Source organism: Phacochoerus africanus, chromosome 16 (genome assembly GCF_016906955.1).
Source record: "Phacochoerus africanus isolate WHEZ1 chromosome 16, ROS_Pafr_v1, whole genome shotgun sequence".
In the NCBI taxonomy this organism is placed as follows: Eukaryota; Metazoa; Chordata; class Mammalia; order Artiodactyla; family Suidae; genus Phacochoerus; species Phacochoerus africanus.
This window is the reverse complement of record NC_062559.1, coordinates 24,481,915-24,504,697: the sequence shown is the minus strand read 5'-3', so window position 1 is coordinate 24,504,697 and position 22,783 is coordinate 24,481,915. Positions and strand designations below refer to the sequence as shown.

At 41.8% G+C, this 22,783-nt stretch overlaps 2 protein-coding genes across 5 annotated transcripts in view; both read right to left on the bottom strand.

Annotated features, from left to right (window-relative positions):
* CADPS2 (calcium dependent secretion activator 2) overlaps positions 1 to 22,783 on the bottom strand; it is a 492,759-nt gene that overhangs the window by 309,698 nt on the left and 160,278 nt on the right. For all 4 annotated transcript variants that reach the window (XM_047763023.1, XM_047763025.1, XM_047763026.1 and 1 more), the window contains exon 3: positions 1,427 to 1,759. In XM_047763023.1, coding sequence (XP_047618979.1) covers positions 1,427 to 1,759 — 333 coding nt within the window. The remainder of the gene's footprint in view (positions 1 to 1,426; positions 1,760 to 22,783) is intronic.
* On the bottom strand, positions 19,859 to 21,011 carry RNF133 (ring finger protein 133). The gene has a single exon (XM_047763028.1). The coding sequence runs from the start codon at positions 21,009 to 21,011 to the stop codon at positions 19,878 to 19,880; it is 1,134 nt and encodes a 377-aa protein (XP_047618984.1). The 3' UTR covers positions 19,859 to 19,877.

Here is a 22,783-nt window from a genome sequence, read left to right as displayed (position 1 = left end):
ACAGGCCGACAGCTGCAGCTCCAATTCGACCATTAGCCTGGGAACTTCCATATGCCACACCTGTGGCCCTAAAAAGACCCCCCCCCCAAAAAAAATTTTTTTTTTTAGTATTTTGAGCTATAGCTCCACAAGAATTTATCTTATGACCCTGTAACATTCAGTTACATCTTGAGTAACTTACATGTATCAGTTACTCTAATACATTTGTAATAACTCATTTTAGAGGTCTATCTGCTCTATTTAAACTTCAGTACATAACGAATATTTTGTTCAGATTGGCTTCCTCAACACCTAGCAAAATTTTTGATTTGACCAGTGAATATCTAATGAAGGTCTGAGTCTGAATTTTACTAACAAACTATGTTCAATATTTAACTATATAAGCTACTGTTCCACTAAAAATACAAAGTCCCAGTTATGTTCCTTTCACAATAGAAGATTTTCGTTTTATCGTCAGCCCCAGTATTATCAAAATAACCACCTGGTTTAATAATACTGAGAAAACAATTATAGTGAATGCATGAATTGTTCACAGGGTTATGGTTCCACATTGCTTTTCCATTAATTAATCTGTTAATTTATTCATAGGAAATGAGTCACAAATTAGTAATGCAAACTATGCAATACACATAGAATACAGAAATTGAGAAGTAGATTTTCAAAAAGATTAAAAATAAATGTACACATATGTAAACTATAGATGTGTGACTTAATGAACACATGAATTTTAAAATGTCAGAATTTTGTCAATTTACATTGTATATTGGGGCACAGGTAAGTAATTCATACCTCTAAAACAGGCAAAATACAACAAAGGAAGGAATACATTTAGACAAATGACAGGATCTAAAGACGAAAGATGTAAAACAAACATTTTATTCAGTTTTTTGTATGTATTATTTAAAATAACTGAAGAGAAAACGTATTATTTACTCTGTCACCTCTAAATTACGTAGCTTAGCCATCATCTTCAATTCATTGCTACCTGGTTGGGTTAAAGAAAAAAAATTTGAAGTTTCAGTCACTTCTAGAGAACTCTGAAGATGAGTATCACATCTTTATGAAAAATTATTTTGCACTGAGGAATACCCATTATAAATTGCCAAGCTTCTTCAGATAACAGGTGATTTTCACTCTACTATTCAGGACATGCCCCATATATGCGCAGGGCATTACACACCATTAGGAAAGCTGATGTCCTAAAAACAGGGCACAAGGGAACAATCACTGAATAAAAGGTACAGATACTCTTCTTTGCCTATCAAATAATCCTTTCAAAGCTTCTTCCATACATCATTATGGGACTTATTAAAATTCAGTTTCCCTCAACTCTCAAAATGACTTGAGAAAGCAACATCTACCTTCACAGGCCCGGGGCTCGTCCTGCTTTGTCAGATGGGGGAAGGGTAGGAACGTGAGCACTTACCTGACACGCATTGTAAAGGAGTTGGTGTTCCAGTTTTTTAATGCCCAAAATCTGCTGAAACATTTCATAGAGTTGTTCCTTGCTCAGAATAAGTTCAGAAACAGCACTAAGGGCCATTCTGTTCGGCTGTTTACACAAGTCCTCTTCGCCCCTGTAAATGGCGTCATATTTGGCTATCCACGAGCTCAGCACTGTCTCTTTGCTCAAACCATCAATTTCTGGCAAACTCCGCACACGTTTTTCTATGTTTTTCTTAAACACCTCTCTGAAGTCATTAGCAGAACATCCTCCACTCTGAACCATTCTGGCCACTCTATCACTCTTCAGAAAAACCTGGGGACAAAAAAGAAAGAAAACAAAAACCCATTTACAATTAGGCAGGGACACTAACACCAACTGATTTTGGCAACCCCAGAGTTGTGAAGTTATGATGCCAGATATTCCACAATGATTCAAATGTTTCGTAATACATGCTAACCAATGACCAAGTCAAGGCTCCAAATCATCTCTTAAAATGCTTTTTTTTTTTGTGCTTTTTAGGGCCATACCCGAGACATATGGAGGTTCCCAGACTAGGGGCCAAATTGGAGCTACAGCTGCTGCCCTGCCCTACACCACAGCAATGTGGGATCTGAGCTGCATCTGAGACCTATACCACAACTCACAGCAATGCCAGATCCTTAACCCATTGAGCAAGGCCAGGGATTAAACCGGCAACCTCATGGTTCCTAGTCAGATTCATTTCTGCTGCACCACAACAGGAACTCCAAACTGTTGAAATGTTTATGAGAGACAATAATGAGCATTGAGGAAACTGTAAGATGATCCAACCTTGACCTACATGCTCCCCACCTGAAGGTCATGGGCATCTCCCATAACTGAAACCTTTAAAGCTGGTTGAAAATGTAAATGGAGCTTGAGTGTTCTGGTTAGAGGAGAAGGGCCCTTATTGTTTAGGAATTTGAAGGCCAAAAGTGTGGTAACTCTAGTATCTAAGTCAATACCCTGAAAGTTATAACTGATAATCAAAACTACGCCACAGTTGGAGAGGGGGTAACACCTCTCCCCTTCCTGACTTCCCATACTCCCTAAGTTCTCACACTTCGCAGAGCTGAGAAGAATCAATGATGAAGAAGCAAAATCTAAAAGTTGTAACTGCCCACTAATACTGGGTAAGAAATAAAATACAAACAGTGACAATCCTGGAGAGAGATGCTTTTGAAATGGGTAGGAAGAGATAGGCAAGAAGCACATACTGTGCGAGAGACATGAGACCTGCCCTCAAATTTCTTTCTTCTAAAAACACGGAACCAAGTATCAGCCAATAGCAGTCAAGATTCATTAAACATGTATTCTGTCATCAATATCCCTCAGAATCCTCTATGGGTTATATGAGACTGCTTTTATTCCTGTTTTCTCCCTGTAACAACAACAAAAATTCTTCCAGAAGAGCCTGTAGGACTACAGCCCCACAAGTTAGAGCCATTGATATGGATTATGGAACAAAAGTTCAACTTTTTCCCTAACCCATGACACTGAGGTGCTCGCAAATGATGACCCTACTACCTGTTTTAAGCTACTGCAAGAGGGCAAGCAGCATGCGTGGTCCACACAAAGCAGCCTCACTTATCCCCATGTCCAGCATGGCAGCTCCGCTTCCAGGTCCCAAACCCTCTCCTCACCACTTGATTTCTCTCCTTTTCAGACCATTTGCACAAAATATCATTTTCTATCTTTGCTCAATGACCAGAAGGCACTGACTCTTGAATATTTTGGTTGACTAACCTACTGAGCTATGGGTTGTGAATTTTACATTAGACAAACAAGCATGACACATACACATGATGCTTCCTCACTTTACCAGCTGTGGCTCTGTCACAGTTAAAGACTCTTATTTTCCTCTGTTTTTAGGCCAAAACTACTTAAGTCACAGGTATAAGAATAGTGCCTTTAATTTATCTAGATCAAGGAAAATAAAAAATAGTCTCTTTTATCTAAAAGTGCTATTAACCACCTCCAAACACATGGCGTTGTCTCCATCTGCACTCCTCTCATTGGGCCCTAGAATTCAAGACAAAAGCTATACAGACACAATTTTTTTCTAATCTCTGTTACAGCTGTATCTTGTTAAATGGGAACATACGTAGGCTCAGTAGTCAAAGGGAGCAGAGTGCCAGCTGTCAATCTACTGCTTTCCAATGCTGCCTTCCCCTGGCCCTGCCGCTGGCTGCTGGCAGTTTTAGGGGGTGCTGCACAGACACTGGAGGGAAAGGGGCTCTTCTTATACCTGAAGGCACATGGCACCAAGCTCTGAGGCAGCTTCCCTGCAGACCCCAAGGAAGGCTTCACAGAACACCTCCCACCCTGGCAGACTGCTGGTCAGTTCTCCAGGGCAGCACCTCCCTCAGAAGGCAGACCCCCAAGAGTCCTACTGGTGTGGCCCTGAAGGGAACGTCTGCCATCCAGCAGGACACACCCCATCCTCTCCAGTGAGGTGTGGATCCCGGCCCAGGGATGAAGGGAGTAGGACCTTCTTCTAGATCTGTTCCTTCCTTGCGTTCTGCGCTCCCTGTGCCTGCTCCTCCTCTCTTCTCTAGTTTTCCTTACCTGATACAGCTAATCCCCCATTATTCATGATAAATTTTCCCTGTTCCATTAGCATGTGGTTTCTGTCTCCGGACTGCACCCTGAGACAGAATTACTGAAATACGGCGTGGAACACTATTTGTAAGGGAAGATTTGAAATGGAAACAAATAACTTTTAAAAATTTGATAACTGTATAAAACTTGGAACAGCAAGATATTTTTAAATTCACAACATAAATACCTTAAGACTGGCTTCAGAAAAACTTTTAATTACTTGATATCTAATACTAAGTTGGCAGGCATTTCATTTTTTTTTTTGTCTTCAGCCTCTTCCACCTAACACTCAGTGCCAAACTCTGCCAAGCAACCAAATAGTATTTTCAAAAGCAAGAGCACTGATGAACTTATATTTTCGGAATCTTAATTTCCCCTATAAAACCATACCTAAAGCCATACTAGCTTGATCCAATTGTATGTTATCTAATCTACGTTTACTAAGTGGGAGCAATGTGTCAGGCATTTTGCTAAGTGGTGGAGACACAAAGACAGATGAGCCAAAGACCCTGCCCTCCAATAGCTGAGAGCAGCTAAAAGAGACGGGATATACAGGAAAACAGAAGAGACTTACACAAGGAGAAGGAAAGAGAAGGAGTCATTAACTCTGCTGTCTGGGAGGCAAAGCTGGGGAGGAGGGGGGCATGGAACAGATAAGGCACCTGTGGCTTGAGTGAGAGGGAAAGGGAGAAGAAAACGTATTTCAGAAACATGAGAGAGAGAAAAAGGATAGGATCATGGAACTGCATAGCCTTTGAAGGGAAGTGTAAGAATTTTTATACTTCAGGAACATTAAACGTAAGGGTAAAGCGAGCAAAAGTTGTGCCCATCAGACCAGAGACCAGATGGCCAAATGCAATGTGTGCCAAGCAAGGAACATGAGCTCTGCCTCAGGGTCCAGAGTTGACAATGGCCAGGTCACCTAGGGGCCAAAATGCTAAGAAGCCACAAATAACTGGCAGCAGCAGCAAGGGTAGATGCCAATCAACCAGAACAGAGATCGGGATCAGTTATCAGAGACCAGGGAATTAGCAGTAAGGACCTGATGTAGGGCAAACATGTGCTAAGAAGACAGGCTGAGGGGAGAGGGAGCTGGAGATGTTAACACATCATGGAGAGTTGGAGAATGTGTAAAGCCAGGAAAAAATATGATTCAGAGTTACTGGGACGCCTGACTCCACTAACCAAAAATAATTGAGGAATACAGGTGGAACAATGTGTGTGCGTGTGTGTTATGGTGTGTTTGCAAACAGTGGTGGATACTGGGCAGCACGACCATGGATTATTGGTTTCATTTTGGTAGAGGCCAGCTTTGAAGACCAAGTAGAGTAAAAACGGAGTGAGGAGCAAAACTCCAAAAACACCTACATTTACAAAGTTGGCAGAAGAACTGGATCCAGGGAAGGCTAGTGGTGTCAGAGACGTGGAAGGAAACAGATGACATGTCAGCAATCAAGAGGGCAGACAGGTGTGACATAAAGAGAATCAAGTGCCATCAGAGAAATCCGTTCCCATCAGCAGAGATTCAGCTGTCCCTGCTACAACCAGGGCACCCGTGTCAGAGAAGATTTCGTGGAGGAGTCAAGAGTGGAAGCTGACCTGCAGGGGCGAAGAGGACCAGTTGTGACAAACTTAAGACCCAAATAGAAGCCGTCCTTCTAGGAAGCTTAAATGAAAAGGGCAATGAGAAGAAGGCAAAAAGCTAGATGGCCATGAGGGCGTCAGTAAGGGGAGGCAGCATGAGGTGTGGAGGGCAAAACACAGCGATGGCAGGTCACATCGGAGGGTCACGTCTGGCAGCCTGTGGGGCGCCCCCCCCCCCCCACCCTGGGAAAGCAAGCTGCTGTGAGGCCAGCAACTGAGGCCCTTGGTCTAACAGCCCTCCGTGAACTGAGCCGGGCCCAGAACCATGAGCTGGGCTGGAAAGCAGGTTCTTCAGGCCCAGTTGAGCCGCAAGATGTGCAGTCTCGGCAGACAGCTTGACTAGAACTTCACGAGGAACCCTAAGCAGAAACACGCTGCCAAGCTTCTCCCAGATTCCTAATTCTGAATCACTGTGAGATACCCTGTATCTGTTGTTTGAAGCTACTGTGTTCGTGGACAGACTGTTGCACAGTCATAGCCAATAGTCATACATCCACTTGGTTTACTCTCTTCATGCAGGTGTCAGTACCATCCTTTCCTCAGAGGAAGCCCTGCCCCCTCGCCTCGTTTCATCATCATACTCCCTCATCTTGCTCTGTTTCTCTACTGAGCCCATAGCACCCCCAGATACGCATTCACTGAGTCTCGCCAGAATATAAGGGTAAGGGCCACAAGAGCAGAGACTCTGTTTCCTAGTGAATCTGGTGCTGAATACAGTGACTACCCACAGTCAGAGCTCAAGAAAGTCTCACTTTTTCCAGCAAACCTATCCGCAAACACTGACTTCTCTACGGCTAAAGAGTTAGACACCTAGACCACAGGTTTCCTAAGATATGGATGTCTGTGGGAGAAGAACCAGGAGATAGAGGAACACCAAAAAATTGGAAGTATACAAAGTCGTCATTGTTGACAGGTAGGAATGTGCTCCAGAGGGCAAGAGAGTCTAAGAGAGGGAGGGAGAGCAATGATCTGGAAGCAGGAATGAGTCCTCCTGGCCCGAGATGCAGAGAAAGGAAGGCTCCTGTCACAGGAAGGCTACGCCTCCTCCCGAACCGGCCACGTCCCAGGTGGTCTGTATGCAATCGCTTTCTTTTAAGGAAACTGTGCGACTGCAATAGTTACTTGCAAATTCTATTACTACCTTTTTTTTATTACTCACTGGACAGTAAGTTTCATAAAGCCAAAGACTGTTTCATTAACCATCATATGTGTGGCACCTAGTACCAAGGCCAAGCACATAGCAGGCACTTAGAAAATGTCCACTGAGGAGTTCCCGTCATGGCGCAGTGGTTAACAAATCCGACTAGGAACCATGAGGTTGCGGGTTCGGTCCCTGTCCTTGCTCAGTGGGTTAACGATCCGGCGTTGCCGTGAGCTGTGGTGTAGGTTGCAGACGCGGCTCGGATCCTGTGTTGCTGTGGCTCTGGCGTAGGCCGGCGGCCACAGCTCCGATTAGACCCCTAGCCTGGGAATCTCCATATGCCGCAGGAGCGGCCCAAAAAATAGCAAAAAAGACCAAAAAAAAAAAAAAAAAAAGAAAGAAAAAAAAGAAAATGTCCACTGAGAGGATGAGGGAGGAATACATGGTTTGGCTGGTTAAACTAATCATTTCCCCTCCATGCAACTGCACAGGTTAATCATTAACCGGTAAGGTACACTGATTTTCAGTGACACACTTACAGAATAGCAGGACATGGACCTTGTCTCTCTGAATGGGAGAGGAAAAGGCATCTCATATGGAAGGAAGAGAGATAAGTGATGTCACAGAGAACTCATTTTGTGAGAAGAATGTGTATATCGTCTCAACATAACACTGTCTAATTATTAAACTGTGCTGTTCTTGCAGAAACGACGGTTTAATTTTTCAATTTATGAAACAGTAAAACATCTAGTCTCATAGGTATCAATTTTTTTTTTTTTTTTAAGCTATGCTCACGACATGTGGAAGTTCCCAGGTCGGGGACTGAAACCCCACCACGGCAGCCACTCAAGCTGCTGCAGGGACAATGCGGGTCTCTAACCCGCTGAGCCACAAAAGAACTATCTTAATCCTGTATCCTTTCACTGTAACAATTATCGAGTTCAAGGCAGGTAAAGTGTGACCACATGCAGAGGCCAGTCCTAGACACCGGTCTCCACACCAAGGGTACACAGACACCAGCTTTCTGCTCTAGGCCCCAGGATCCTCAGTGAAACTCTGCCTGGAGAACAGAAAACACAGGGCCACGTTGGCACAGAAGCAGCCACAGGAACTTAGCATATCAACAGGCCCACCCTTGAGCAGGCCTGCTGTCTCCCTAGAGCTCTTCACCTACTACCTTCTTTCATCCCATCACCCTGTGCCTTCTCCACTATCGCGCTCTTTGGCAGATTAAATGATTAGGTTGGGAAGTTAAGAGACCAGCCTGAGATCACAAAGTTACCGGGAGAACAGAGCCGGGATCCCGGCCTTGGGAATCCAGGAGCAACAGCCTCTCATTTCTTCTTCTTTCCCATGTTCCCCCACCACCGCCACACCCCACTCCTACCAAGAGTTCACCCCTGAGAGAGGTATATTCTGCTGGGTGCTGGCCAACACCCATGGAATTATCAATCCGTGACCTCCTTGGAAAAAGGCCACTGCACACAACCAGTTCAGGCTGGGAGGGAAATGGCATTAAGAATTGGACATCAGAAAACCTACTGCATGTGCTACATTTTTCCACATTTTAGTGGGTTTGAATTTTTACAGGGGTCCTCTGAGAACCAACAACTGCCACCCTTCCCATTCGCTTGTTCAGCTTACAGAAAATGTTACAGAATGAACTAACGACAAAATTGAAACTGTGTCTGCGAAGGGTAAGTCTGCTCAAATAGACTTTTCCACAAAAGCACTTATTGTTCACTTATCACTTCTGATCTGAAACACGCATCATTGATTCTCTGATTCAAAAGGATTGTATGGTGAGGAGCAAAACATTATCTGCTTGCCAATCATCGTGGATACCCATGAGATGGTGCCTGGGAGGGCTGCCAGCATGTGTCCAGCCAGGAAAACGTTGAGAAAGTACCAAAGCCCCACTTAGATGCATTTTTCTCCTTAATGATGCCAAATAAAATATTGTCTAATAATTCTCATAATCTATGCTGTCCATGGAGAAAGTTTTTAAAACTTTTTCTGGTGTTATAGTTCATAATTTTGTGTTAACATTGATGAATTCAATCTTCCTAGATATCAAATAATTCCTAGTTTTCTTATAAACATCAGTATTTATCAGGTCACTTTTCATGACCAAAGCCAGTCAATGGTACCCTGTTGACACCATGTTGTGTCTAAGTCTCCCTCGACCTCCCTTTCCAGCCTTCACTTCCACTGCTCCCAAGAACCTATTTTCTGCTCTAATAAAGGGAAACACTTGTTTATTAGCCTTCGACATTCTCAAGTTCCCTCCCTCACACCTTGTCCATTTGTTTCATAAATACTTATCAAAAATACTACGTGCTGTGCAATGTGCTCAGTGCTGGGGATTTACTGGCGAGCAAAATGACATGGGTTTGCTGTCTGCACAGAACTTAGAGTCGGACAAAAAACTACAAAAACTAAAATGACTGCTGCTTGATGACTACTACGGGCAATTTGTGGCTCCATGAGAGTTGTAACAAGGTTTTGAATCTATCTGAGGAAGTCACGGAGGCTTCCCTCGAGGAGATGAATGGCGGTATGAGGACCAAGCGGAGTCAGCTGGGAAGTGAAGGGAGACCAAGGGACAGTGGGGGGGCGTGGGGGTGGGAACAGCCGGTCTCAGCGGGCTCCCATGAAGGGAATGAGGCTACAGTGGTATGAGAAGAGACCGCAGAAAAGGGACAGGCTTTGTAAGCCCTGGAAAGGTGTCTGGCCTTTATCCCAAGAGCATGGAATGCCATCAAAGCATTGAAGTCAGAGAGTCATATGACAACAACCGCATTTTGAAAACAGCCAAGACGTATTCTAGGGGCTTTACAGATGTTAATTCTCAAACACATTAAGAGGGACCTCACCACCTACTCTAAGGTAAAGATAAAAGCACAGACTGGGACAGACATTTGCCCAAGCACACACAGACTGTAGAGAAGTGAAAATTTAAGCCCAGACCATTTAAATTCAATGTGATGATTTATCGAGTTACAGCTCATTCAACAAGCCGGAGAGCAAGGAGCAGAGGGAGAATGCACGCCTCTTATTCTGGCCTCCTTTGTGAGGCTTCGTGTAGTGGTGCCATGTCTTCATCCTGTGCCTTCCTAGCACTCCCCACCCTCTGTGAAGATGTGCAACATACCCGCTCCTCACGTGGAGCAAATTCTGTGCAGCTTCACCATCTCTCCCCTGCTTAGATGGGAAACTTCATTAGAGCAGCATACCTTTAGAGCCTCTGTAGGGTCTGGTATCATTTGATATCCAAATGTGAAAGGAAATCATGATTTCATCACGGATTGGAAAGTTATTAAATTTGAAAGGTGGTGTTTTGGCCAGTGTGGGATGAAGTTTTCACCGATTCAATGTAAAGAAATGAACATAATAAAGCCACATTTATTCCATATTTTAACAGCAGAAATTGTAGGTACAAGTCACTTCTCTGTAATATAATGTTAAATTGTGGGTTACTTTTTTTGTTGTAGTGATTAACGATCTTTCTTGGCAAAAAAATAAAAAGCTATATCTGACCTTGATGTTTTGTTGTTTTACATTTGTTTGTTTTGACCGATCCATGAATTACAAGGGTTTACAAACCACTGACTTAACCAATCCCATTCCCTTACCAAATGTTAAGAAATCATAATTTAAAACTGATAGCCATCTTAAAAAAATAATATAGGTAAGTGATACATCTAGACCTTTATCTGTAAACTTCAGGAAACAGGTGCTTTCAAAAAACCCTCTGCCTTATAACTTATCTAAATCCCTTATAACTAAAGCCCTTAGAACAAATCTCAACCCCCTAAACCACCAAAGACTCCTCCTGTTGTCTGAGGTAGGAACTGAAATGAGTTTATATCCCCCCCCCAAAAAAAAGTGGTTTAAAAAGTATGAAACTATGTTTTGAAAAAAAAAATATGCATCCTATTCCCATCATCAATATTAAAGTTTTTATAAAGCTTCCCCCACCCAATATCAGCTAATGGCAGATCCTTTAGTCTGTCTTTATAGGTATTTGCCAGTTCAATGATTAGCTTAAACCTCCCTAAGCTGATGGCAAATTCTCCTTAACCCTGTAACCACAGAACCTGAAACTGAAGAATTTACCAAGCCAATCACTCTGAGCACAAATATAAATGGAGAAGCAAGATCTCCGAGCTCTAGCTGGGCTTTCACTCTGTACAGACTGAAATTCATAGGGGGAAAGAAAAAAAGATCATGTTCACAGTGGAAAATGGAGCATAAGTGTCAATCCGTAAAGTCAATTTCTACATGCATACCAAGCGAAAGAAGGCATCACCCTCTCAATCCATCCCCTCATCCTCCCCCAATTTCATCCAGTGTTTCAGGATATTATAGAAAAATTATAGAAAACTCTGGAAGTTCCTGGGTTGGGCTGCCTTGTTCTGCCTATGTGATGAAGGATTTGGGGGGAATTTTTTTGCCTTCATAACATCGAAAATAAAATTTTAAAATGTAGTATATTACATTTGAAGTCTCATAATATCTAATGCTCTGTAAATCCTTAAAATCATTCATCTTTACTGTGTGGAAGAAAATGTGCTGTTTCCAGCTTTACAAGCTCCCAGCCCCAGCTGTGCATTCCCATTCACTCCCTCTCACGTCTGCTGTGCTATTCTCCTCCCAGGAAAGAAGGCTCCAGAAATCTAAAGGAAGTCAGCCCTTAGTGCTCACGTGCAACACAAGCTGGGAGACTGGCCTGTTCTGGGTCGGGTTCCTCCCTGGTTGCAAGAGGAATAACACCATGTTTTTCAAACCCAATTGTTTGAGAACCATACGAAATAATACAGGAAAATAAACTTTTAATCAGTGTTTAACCAAGTATGATCCAATGCCAGCATCTGAATTGTAACCTGCTCTTCAACAAGTGCAGAGTATGTTTTTATAAACCTGAAGTGACGTGACATTGCCATGACATCCCAATACTTAACTTTAAACCAACACTTTGTTATGAAAATGTCCAAACATACAGAAAAACTGAAGTTTGTACAGGTTTGAAAATCAGTCATGTAATGAATCCCATTCCTTTATCAAATGTGAAGTCATGAAACAGCCAACGATCTTTTTGTTCTGACATTTACCTCCTACCTACATTCTACCAATAACTTACTTTTCACCTATCTATCTGTCCCTCCATCAGTACAAATTATTTTTGTTACACATTTCAATGTAAGTCAAATCCAAGATTTTGTATTTTAAAAAATCATCCACAATGGATTGGAGAATAATCAACACTGGTCCTTTGCTACAGATACAGTATCTCAAGAAACTTTTCTTTGAGAAGGTAAGTGATGTCCTTATGTTGACACAGAAATTGGGAGAACTTATTTCTGAAAACCAAATCATATTTTCCACAACACTATCAGCATATCAGAGAATGAGATGCCCTTTCAGATGGCAGGTTTATAAAACATGAATCTTGAGGACTGCAAGTCATTTACGTCTGATAAGCCAAGAGCCAAAGCTCCAAAATGAAAAAAGAATTCTAGAAAGTAAATAAATCTTAAAAGCAAACATTCTGTTAAATCAGAAAAATGAACCCCAAACCTCTTGAACTACATTTCCCTGGCAAAGAACAACTCTCAATAAATATTTGTTGAATGAATTCTGTAGTTTATCCCTTGTAGTTATTTGGTTTTTCACCAGATGGCCACTATGTGTGGAATATATATATATATATATATATATATATATATATATATATATATTTTAATCTCAGAATGTGATTTTTAGGGTGGTGCAAGACTTTGAAAGCATAAATCCAATTAACTTCAGAGTTTGAATTCCCTCACCACCACCACCACTAAAATGACACCCAAGCCAGAGCCAACTCCTTCAGGAAGGAGTTATTTTTTTCTGGTTTTGGTCGCACCCATGGCATATGGAACTTCCCAGGCCAGGGATCAAACCCAAGAAATAGCTGTGATCTACACCACAGTTGCGGCAATGCTGGACCCTTAACCAGAGATGGGCCAGGAATCAAACCAGCAAAGCCACAGGGACAAGCCAGATCATCAACCCACTGCACCACAGCGGGAACTCCCACAAGTTACATTTTGACCACCCTCCTGTGAGCACATCCAGTGCCTTTAGATGGGGTTTTCCTTCCAAGGCCCAATCCTCGTTAAGTCCTCAAAACTTGAATTCCCTACATACTTTCTTCTTTAAAAACTAGCTTTTCAAGCCACCTGTAGTGCAGTGATTAAGACCAGGAGCTATGGAACCAGACCGGGTTCCACAGAGGCTCTGATGCAAACTGGCTGTTCAACTTTGGGCAGCTTACTTGGCCTCCCTAGTTTCCTCATCTAAAGAATGGAGAGACCAATACATGCCTGCCTCGGAGTGACTACTGGGACTCAAGGGGTTTCCACCTGTGAAGTGCATACGTATAATATCACTGTGGTACACAGTAGCTCTTTTTATCACAGCCATCCTCATCATCCCTCTCACAACCACCAGCTCCGTTCAGGCTAAGCATCGTTGGGAGAAAAAGCCATACAATCTTGTAAATGGGAGTCCTACAGAATCAGGGGATCCAAAGTAGCAACCTTAAGTTTCACATAACAGTAAATTACCACTAATGTAAAAATAGTGGGTGGGCATTCCCGTTGTGGCTCAGTGATAACTAACCCAACTGGTATTCATGAGGATATGGGTTTGATCCCTGCACTTGCTCAGTGGATTAAGGATCTGGTGTTGCTGGTCAGACATGTGGCTCAGATCCCACATTGCTTGTGGCTGTGGTGTAGGACGGCAGCTGCAGCTCTGATTTGATCCCCTAGCCTGGGAACTTTCATGTGCCACAGGCGTAGCCCTAAAAAGCAAAAAAAATAAATGGTGGGTGAATTGTCTTGTTAACAAATCACAAGTACTCACTTTGTATCATCCCTTTTGCTGTACTGTTACATTTACCTCATTTAATTAGTACAGACCAATTTTTTTTTTTTTTGGGGGGGGGGCCATACCTGTGGCACATGGAAGTTCCCAGGCTAGGAGCCAAATAAGAGCTGCAGCTGCTGGGCTACACTGCAACCAGAGCATTTCCTTATGAAACTGTTCCTTGCTTCTTCAGTTGAAACCCATTCTTTCATATTTCCAGAAGCCTTTATCAATTCCTCTCCATGAGATGTAACCCTTTATAACTTCATATTTGGATTTCTATCTATTTTTTAATTTTTTGTCCTTTTAGACCTGCACCCTCGGTACATGGAAGTTCCCAGGCTAGAGGTCCAATCAGAGCTGCAGCTGCTGGCCTAGGTCACAGCAATGCCAAATCTGGGAGTCACATCTACAACCTAGACCACAGCTCATGACGTCACCAGACCTTACCCCATGGAGCGGGACCAGGGATTGAATCCAAGTCCTCATGGATACTAGTTGGGTTTGCTACTGCTAAGCCACAATGGGAATTCCTCCACCTATGTATTTTCAAGAGATAAAAACAAGTGAATCTGAAAGAATCAGAGGATGAACCTGGGAACTTGATTAACGTAAAGGCTCTTTGGAGCAACAAGCCCTATGGCAGTAGTTCTCAATCCTGTCTGCACACTGGAACCACCTGGGTCCCAGATGCCTAAGGCCCAGCCCAGAGGTCCTGGGTACAGCCTGGGCACTGAGCATTTTAAAAGCTTTCCAGGTGATTCTGATGTGCAACCAAAGCTGCTCTATGGGGAAAATTAAAGATTAATAAAGGAGTCTTAAATAGAACTCAGGATTGGATAGAAATCAGTAGAGACAACTCAGGGTAGGCAAATGGTACTGTAGAAAAAAATCTAGAAGACAAGGGCTTCAGTGGCACTTGGCAGAGTAAAACTACAATGGTTTACAACTGGTTCTAGGCTGAGGTGGAGAAGATGAAGCAGGCTGGGAAAGGATGGTTAAGGGAACCTCTGCTTGGAAGGAAAACAACGGACCAGCGGTGGCAATGAAGTCAAGTGAATTCAGAGGGAATTCTGAAAAAGACGCCAAGTTTTAAAAATGGCAGAACTTGTGCAGCAACAATGGTGTTGCTGACTTAGGAGATGAATGTTACAGATGTAGGGAAATTTTCAAATCAGGGTTACCCTGGTCAACAAAGAGAAGGAAAATTCCTATTAGCCCAGCAGCTGAAATCAAAGAACGCGGACGTTGGAGGTCTGAATGTAGACTGATGACAGCCTAACTGTGGAGGGAGGTGTCATGAACTGTGGGGCAGCTATGAAGAAAATGGGATATTTGGTGGGAAGCTTGTGATGGAACACCTCTAACACGTGTGCCAGGAGCACATCATCTCACTCTATTCCCCGTCTCCACTTCCCCTTCTAAAAAAGTTCTTGCAGTTTAGAAAAACAGGGATGTATTTCAAGCTATTTCAGTATTGGTAACTAATAACCCATATTCCTTATTTTTTCATTATGAGGCATTAAACATTAAAAAAAAATGAAGTACAAAGCCAAATAAATTCTAACACACAAAAACCAGTTGCTCATAGTCAAGGATGGAACGAGAAACACGGAATTGCTGCTAAATTTGACTCCTTCCCAGTCTCGATGTGTGAAGGCCTCCTATCTTTTACTTCAATACTGCTTATAACTCTGATCCTTTCTCCCACCTGATTCCTGCACGCTGCTTCAAAAACCACTGAGTTTTGGAGAAGAAGAAAACATTTGGAGAAAACATTTTGTACCCTAAGCTCAAATACCATTAGAAATGCCAGTCCCTGGCTCACTAAACCTTAGAAATATGTTACTGTAAATATTATGGCATCTCTCTACAGGACAACTGCATGATGATGATTCTACAGCAAGAGACAGGGAACTATCAGTATGGTGTCTTATATGAGGAATTGTACTGTTAAATTCACCAACAGGATCACCCAGTTAGTGGCCAAGTGTCTGAGAATCATTTTTACTTCAGTTGGTATTAAATCCAATTTACTCTGGTAATAAAAAAAGATTTTAATTTTTATAAGGAGTATCAAACCCCTACTTAGCGAGGTGAGCAAGGGGAATTATCAGAGAATGCAGAGATAGACATAAGGAGAAGTGCAAGGAAAATCCATTATGACACTGGCGTTAGAGGCAAAATAATTCACATTATAGCCCCATGCCATTATGGCAAAATACATTTGCATCACTAGGTACAAGAGAAAATGGTGTACCCCACAGAAGAGGTTAAAAATTACAGTGAGTAATACCTAACATTTGACATAGCAGTGCTATTTTCAAGTTCTAGTTATTAAACCCAGAGTAAAAGTGGTTTATTGATCTGTTTACAGCGTTCTAAAGACAAGGATTAAAACTGCTGTTTGGGGCTGACATAAGAAACAGCTTTGGAAAGAATTCAGTCTGCTGCCTGTTACATGGGAGGCACTCAGCAATGTCAGTTCCCAAGGTCACTGATGTGACCTTTCCCTCCCCACCTTAAAAACAGATTCTAATGATCTTTTAGAGAACATTGGTTAAAAATTCTCCAATCAAGACAAGCACACCTTGTTAAACACTTGATGTTCCATTAAAATTATAAAAGCATACACCTGCAAATTTCTTATACACAAGGGCACATCAGGTCCAAGATTGACAATGATGAACAGAGTGGAGAGAAAGAAAGGGGAAAACAAGGAGAGTGCAGAGGAAAGATGGAAAGAACAATGTCAGTGTCACCAGAAAGAGCAAACAACAAATTCCTCAAGTGCTAGGTCTACCATCAAACACATACCCCACATACATTTGCTAAGAGTAAACAGAAGTCTAAGAATCCGAGAACCCTGGGGATGGGGGCTGCCAGCACTGCCAGGTGCACTCATTCCCACAGCTCCAATGATTCCCTCAGGCCACCAGGGGAAGGCCCTCTAACCAGTCCCTCAAAGCTTATTGTGATAGGAATCCTACCAGGAGTGGCTCCCCTGGGGTCCCCAGTGTCCTGTCTCTTCAAGGTCATCTATGGACCCTCACAAAATTCTGCTCTCCTGGGATAAACTCAAAAAGACACTCAACTCTCCCAGACTTCAAGAAATACTACAAAGCCACAGTCATCAAAACAGTGTGGTACTGGTATCAAAACAGACAGACAGACCAATGGAACAGAATAGAGAATCCAGAAATAAACCCTGACACCTATGGTCAATTAATCTTTGACAAGGGAGGCAAGAACATCAAATGGGAAAAAGAAAGTCTATTCAGCAAGCATTGCTGGGAAACCTGGACAGCTGCATGCAAAGCCATGAAACTAGAACACACCCTCACACCATGCACAAAAATAAACTCCAAATGGCTGAAAGACTTAAATATAAGACAGGACACCATCAAACTCCTAGAAAAAAACATAGGCAAAACACTCTGACATCAATCTCATGAATATTTTCTCAGGTCAGTCTCCCAAAGCAATAGAAACTAGAGCAAAAATAAACCCATGGGACCTCATCAAACTGAAAAGTTTTTGCACAGCAAAGGAAACCCAAAAGAAAACAAAAAGACAACTTTCAGAATGGGAGAAAATACTTTCAAATGATGCAACCAACAAGGGCTTAATCTCTAGAATACATAAACAATTTATACAACCCAACAGCAAAAAAACCAATCAATCAATGGAAAAACAGGCAAAAGACCTGAATAGACATTTCTCCAAAGAAGATATACAGATGGCCAGCAAACACATGAAAAAATGCTCAACATCGTTGATTTTAAGAGAAATGCAAATCAAAACCACCATGAGATACCACCTCACACCAGTCAGAATGGCCATCATTAATAAATCCACAAATAACAAGTGCTGGAGGGGGTGTGGAGAAAAGGGAACCCTCCTGCCCTGTTGGTGGGAATGTAAACTGGTACAGCCACTATGGAGAACAGTTTGGAGATACCTTAGAAATCTATACATAGAACTTCCATATGACCCCACAATCCCACTCTTGGGCATCTATCCGGACAAAACTCTACTTAAAAGAGACACGTGCACCCACATGTTCATTGCAGCACTATTCACAATAGCCAGGACATGGAAACAACCCAAATGTCCACTGACAGATGATTGGATTCGGAAGATGTGGTATCTATACACAATGGAATACTACTCAGCCATAAAAAAGAATGACATAATGCCATTTGCAGCAACATGGATGGAACTAGAGAATCTCATACTGAGTGAAATGAGCCAGGAAGACAAAAGACAAATACCATATGATATCACTTATAACTGGAATCAAATATCCAGCACAAATGAACATCTCCCTAGAAAAGAAAATCATGGACTTGGAGAAGAGACTTGTGGCTGTCTGATGGGAGGGGGAGGGAGTGGGAGGGATCAGGAGCTTGGGCTTATCAGACACAACTTAGATTTACAAGGAGATCCTGCTGAGCAGCATTGAGAACTAGATACTCATGTTGCAACAGAACAAAGGGTGGGGGAAAAAAATGTAATGTAGACATGTAAGGATAACCTGATCCCCTTGCTGTACAGTGGGAAAATAAAATTTAAAAAAAAAGTAAAAAAAAAAATTTAAAAAAAGACACTCAAAACAGTGCTCCTGCTAAATCCTTCAGTAGTTTTTTTTTTGTTTTTGTTTTTGTTTTTTTTTTTTGCGCTATACTAGCCCTTCAAAGAGTAGCTCTTGGGATTAATTTAACCAAAACACTTGTCCATGGTTGGATATTTTTTTAAAAAGAAAAAAGCCTGTGTGTACCAAGCCAGCCATCACCCTACCTGGCCATGTGCCTAATTTTTGCTGCATCTCAGTTCTCTCTGGCCTTAGAGGAATCTCCTTCCTCCCTGGCATTGTGGAGGTCAGAATCAGCTTCTGCCTTTCTGCCTGTCTCTGAATTCCAGTATTGTTAGCACTGAGCAACTCACAAAAATCTCTTACTAGAGCTCTCTTCCAGGGCTGCACAAGAATTCACACCCCTCGTCAGCTCTGAGGAGTTCAAAGCTCTTCACTGAAATTATGCATGCTTAATTATAACACTGAATTCTAGACTAACAATTGTAATTTTCCATTTTGTCAAAGTGATTTGGGATGAAAATTTTCAGGATGGAAGTTCCATTATTTTGGATGATTGGAATAAACTGTCCAGTTTCAGATTAACATATAAGAGTTACATTGTTTAAAAATCCATTTTCTGTGTCTAGCACTGTGCTAGATCCTGGGAAATACAGTGCACAAAAAAACAAGAAGTCATAATAACTTCCACATTGTGGTACTTATCTCCCAAATAATCTGACATACTTACAGTGTTTTATTTAACTGCAGAAAAATGAACTGGGGAATACGTGGGACACTGAGAAGTAAATACACTGACTAAATGTAGGAATTCATCATCATTTAAATTTTTCCATACATTATGTAACAACTATGATAAGCAATACTGGGCACTGAAATATCTGCAATTCACTTAAAGAGTGCTAGGGATTTTCCTTTAAAATTTCTATCACTATGCTCACACAGATCACATAAGCTGCCCTAATGCCTTGAACAGAACTAGTCAAAAGTAATACAAAAGTACAGTAAAATTTTCATGCCAAGAATGAAAAAAACAGCACAATGACTTCAACGTCAGTATATTGTACTATAAATATCAAAAGATAAATTTTATTCTTCCTAGCATATAAAAGGTAATTTACGGTTTTCAAATTTCATTGGTACTTTCTATGTTATGAGGAACATGCAAATATGTCAATTTTCTTACCAAAATAAAGTCCAATATATAAACAAAAAAATTCGGGGAATAAAGTTTGTCCTTGGTTTAACATTCCTGTGCACATGGAAATAAACATATATACCTCAGAGGATTAACCCACACTGAAAAAAAGTCAGTTAGCAAAGATGAAAAAAAGGAAAAAAAAAAATCCTGCTAGGACTTTTTTCTGTCTCTGAGACTTGACAAAGAATGTAGAAGATTACTGAAGTAACAAAAAAAGGACACAAAAACCACACTTCAGACAGACAAACTGCTTGTCAGTATTTAGGACCTGATTTCACAAACAGGTTTAATCCACTTCCTCGAAGGTCATGCCAGGTTGTCACGGTGGAGGATGAACATCTGCTGATACCGATTCGGCCTGGCCGGCAGTCTGAGAGGCAGGCTGGGCCTCCACCTCCACGTGGGTCACTTTATCCAACCTTCCTGCAGGAGGAGGTTCATTACCAGGGCCTTCCTCCCTAGGTGACAAGAGACCAGGCAGTTCACTCGACATGAGGATTTGCAAAGATTCTGTTCCATCTTCAACATCCACTTGAATCCCCAGAGCTTTAAGAATGTCACATTTGCACATGGGGCACGTCCCGTGGGCTAGAACCCAGGGGTCAATGCAATTCTTGTGGAAAAAGTGTTTACAAGTCAGAATACGAACGGTATCATTAGGCTTATAGAGTTCAAAGCAAACCACACAGCTATCGCCATTGGGACCGACCTCGTCGTCTCCCTCTTTCAGGACCCGAAGTTGAAGCTGGCCGAAGGCTTTCTTGAGATCAGTAGTTAACCGCTGCCATCTTCTGCTCTGAATCCTTGCTACCCAAAGTCTTCGAATATGATAAAAGATGAAATATGCTAAAGTAGCAGTTGTGACGATCACAAAAGAGACAAAATAATGACTCATCCAGATGATGTGTTTTCTTCCCACCTCAATCATGACTGTGACGTGAACTCCCTTCCGAATTAAATGCAAAATCTCCATGCCTTTTAAGTTACCAATCATGACCACAACGACGTCTTCAAAGGTCTGATGAGACATGGGAAAGACCTGATTGCCAGTTCCTGGGAAGTTGTAGATGATGACTCCACTGGCTCCCTTTTCCACGGCCACCTTGATCTTCTGTGTGAAGGTGCAACCTCCCCGTTCAACCAGTGCGAGCCACGTCTCTGAGTTCTTCGGTTTGCTGAAAACGGTACTGGGGTTGCATGCATTTTGCGTTTTTCCCTGTGGCGGCACAATAACTCCCGCCACCGTCTTCAAAGCGGAGCTTCTCCCAAATACTCCGGTCTCTCCCAACTCTGACAACATGCGATTCCCGACATGAAAAGATATGTTCATGTAAGCAGTCCAAACAGCACTGGCTCTGCAACAGTGCTGGCTAAGCAGCCAAAGAAAACTGAATGTCATGAGCCAGGAAGAGGCAACGTTGCTTCTCCAGGTGCCAGTCTTGAGGAGATTCATCATCTCTCTCTCGGCTCAGCGACTGAAGGACCAAACCAACAAAAAGATGTGGCTCCCACATCTGTTGACAATCAATTGAAGATAGTAAAATCAAAAATATCTGGGTGAAAACAAGTTCCACTGTCTTCCAGCATGTTTTTGTAAGAAATTCTTAAAGATGTCTTATGAGTTTCGGATGTTTTATTTTTTGGAGAGAGAAAAACTTTAGATTGAAAAAAAAAAAATCCCAGCCTCACTACTGTAACTCTAGATACTGCTTACTGTTGGGTGATATGATTATGACATAAGAGACAACACAGCCAATTAGGTAAGAGCTTAGAGCATGCTGCAAATTGACAGGCTTGAGTGTTTCAAATGCTGTTATGGGTGATTTCAGTGTTGTTACAGGATGGATTCGATCCTTGAGCCACATGTAATGTTAGCAGGTATCACATTAGACTAAAACACATAAAGATTATACAACGCATGCATTTAAAAACTTGAAAGAATATGCAAGAAAAGCCACACAACTAACATTTTCCTTCACGATCAGTGAAGCAAATATTCATAACAGCAAGTTTTAAAACCATGAATGACAAAAATTAGTACCACGACCAGAAATGTGATAGAAGCAGTGAAAAAGGTTTTAACTCACATTTGTTCAGAGTGCAATTTTTTTTCTATCATGTAAACTTTTGAACTGATTTTATTGAATAAAAAAGCTTGCTCAGAAGTTGGTAGGACCCGTTTGGTTTTGATTTGCTTTTTAAAAATAGGGCATATCCTGTAAATTACCTCACCTCACTACCCTCTCACATTGATTATACTTAAAGATGACAGCAGTAAAGACAGAAAAGACTAATCTCATTTCTCTGAAGACCTTGATATCTGTTACTAATCTAATGGTACCTTGACAGAAGAAGAGGATGAGTATGGGGGAAAAGATTAAAGACAGCAATATTAGTTTAGCACAATTCATTTTGAACAAAAATGTAGCTATAGATTTTAAAAAGGAAAGCTTCGAGGTCCTCACTTAGACTGAACCACTGACAACAGTGACTGATCAAGATCAGAGATGCTTTTGTAACAAAATGTTTACCAAAAATCAAGAGATATGTTCCGTGGAAGACCCCACATACACTGTCAGTTCTGCCTCTATTTTTGCTACACCTAGGCCAATGATACAATGTGACTTCATAGCTGAAGAATGACATATGAACTAACAAATACAGGCAGCCACTGGTACTGCCACACACTTTCCTGGCGGTATCCTCTCTCAGTGGTTCTTATTCACCAGCTAGGAAACCAAAGCCAGGCATTTTGACCTTGGAAAGAAATGACCTCTATGCATAGGGTACTGAGACATTTTTGGTTGGGTCTCACCAGGACTACGGGAGTTAGCATATTCTTATGAAACATTAATCAAGAAACAACATAACTCAAAGTAGGAAAGAGAAGGGAGAAAAGGTCCCTAACAGGCCCAACAAGTAGTAGCATTAAAAGAAAACACAGATGTGACCCCTACAGCTCACAGGGGTCGATTTTCTTTCCCAAAGCCCGTTAATCTGATTTCATTTCCACACGCTCGCTCTTTAAAAAAGACAGTGTAGTACACAATGCATTGACTCACAGAGTGCCGTTTGGATTAGAAAGCAATGATTTAGCATATTCTCCAGAGATTTTTATCAAAACACCACCCCCCAAATCTTTCAGCCTCTCACTGTTACATAGGTGTTTATCTACCAGAAAAAAAGGAAAAGTAAGCAAAAAGATACGATTTGGAAAGGCAATTG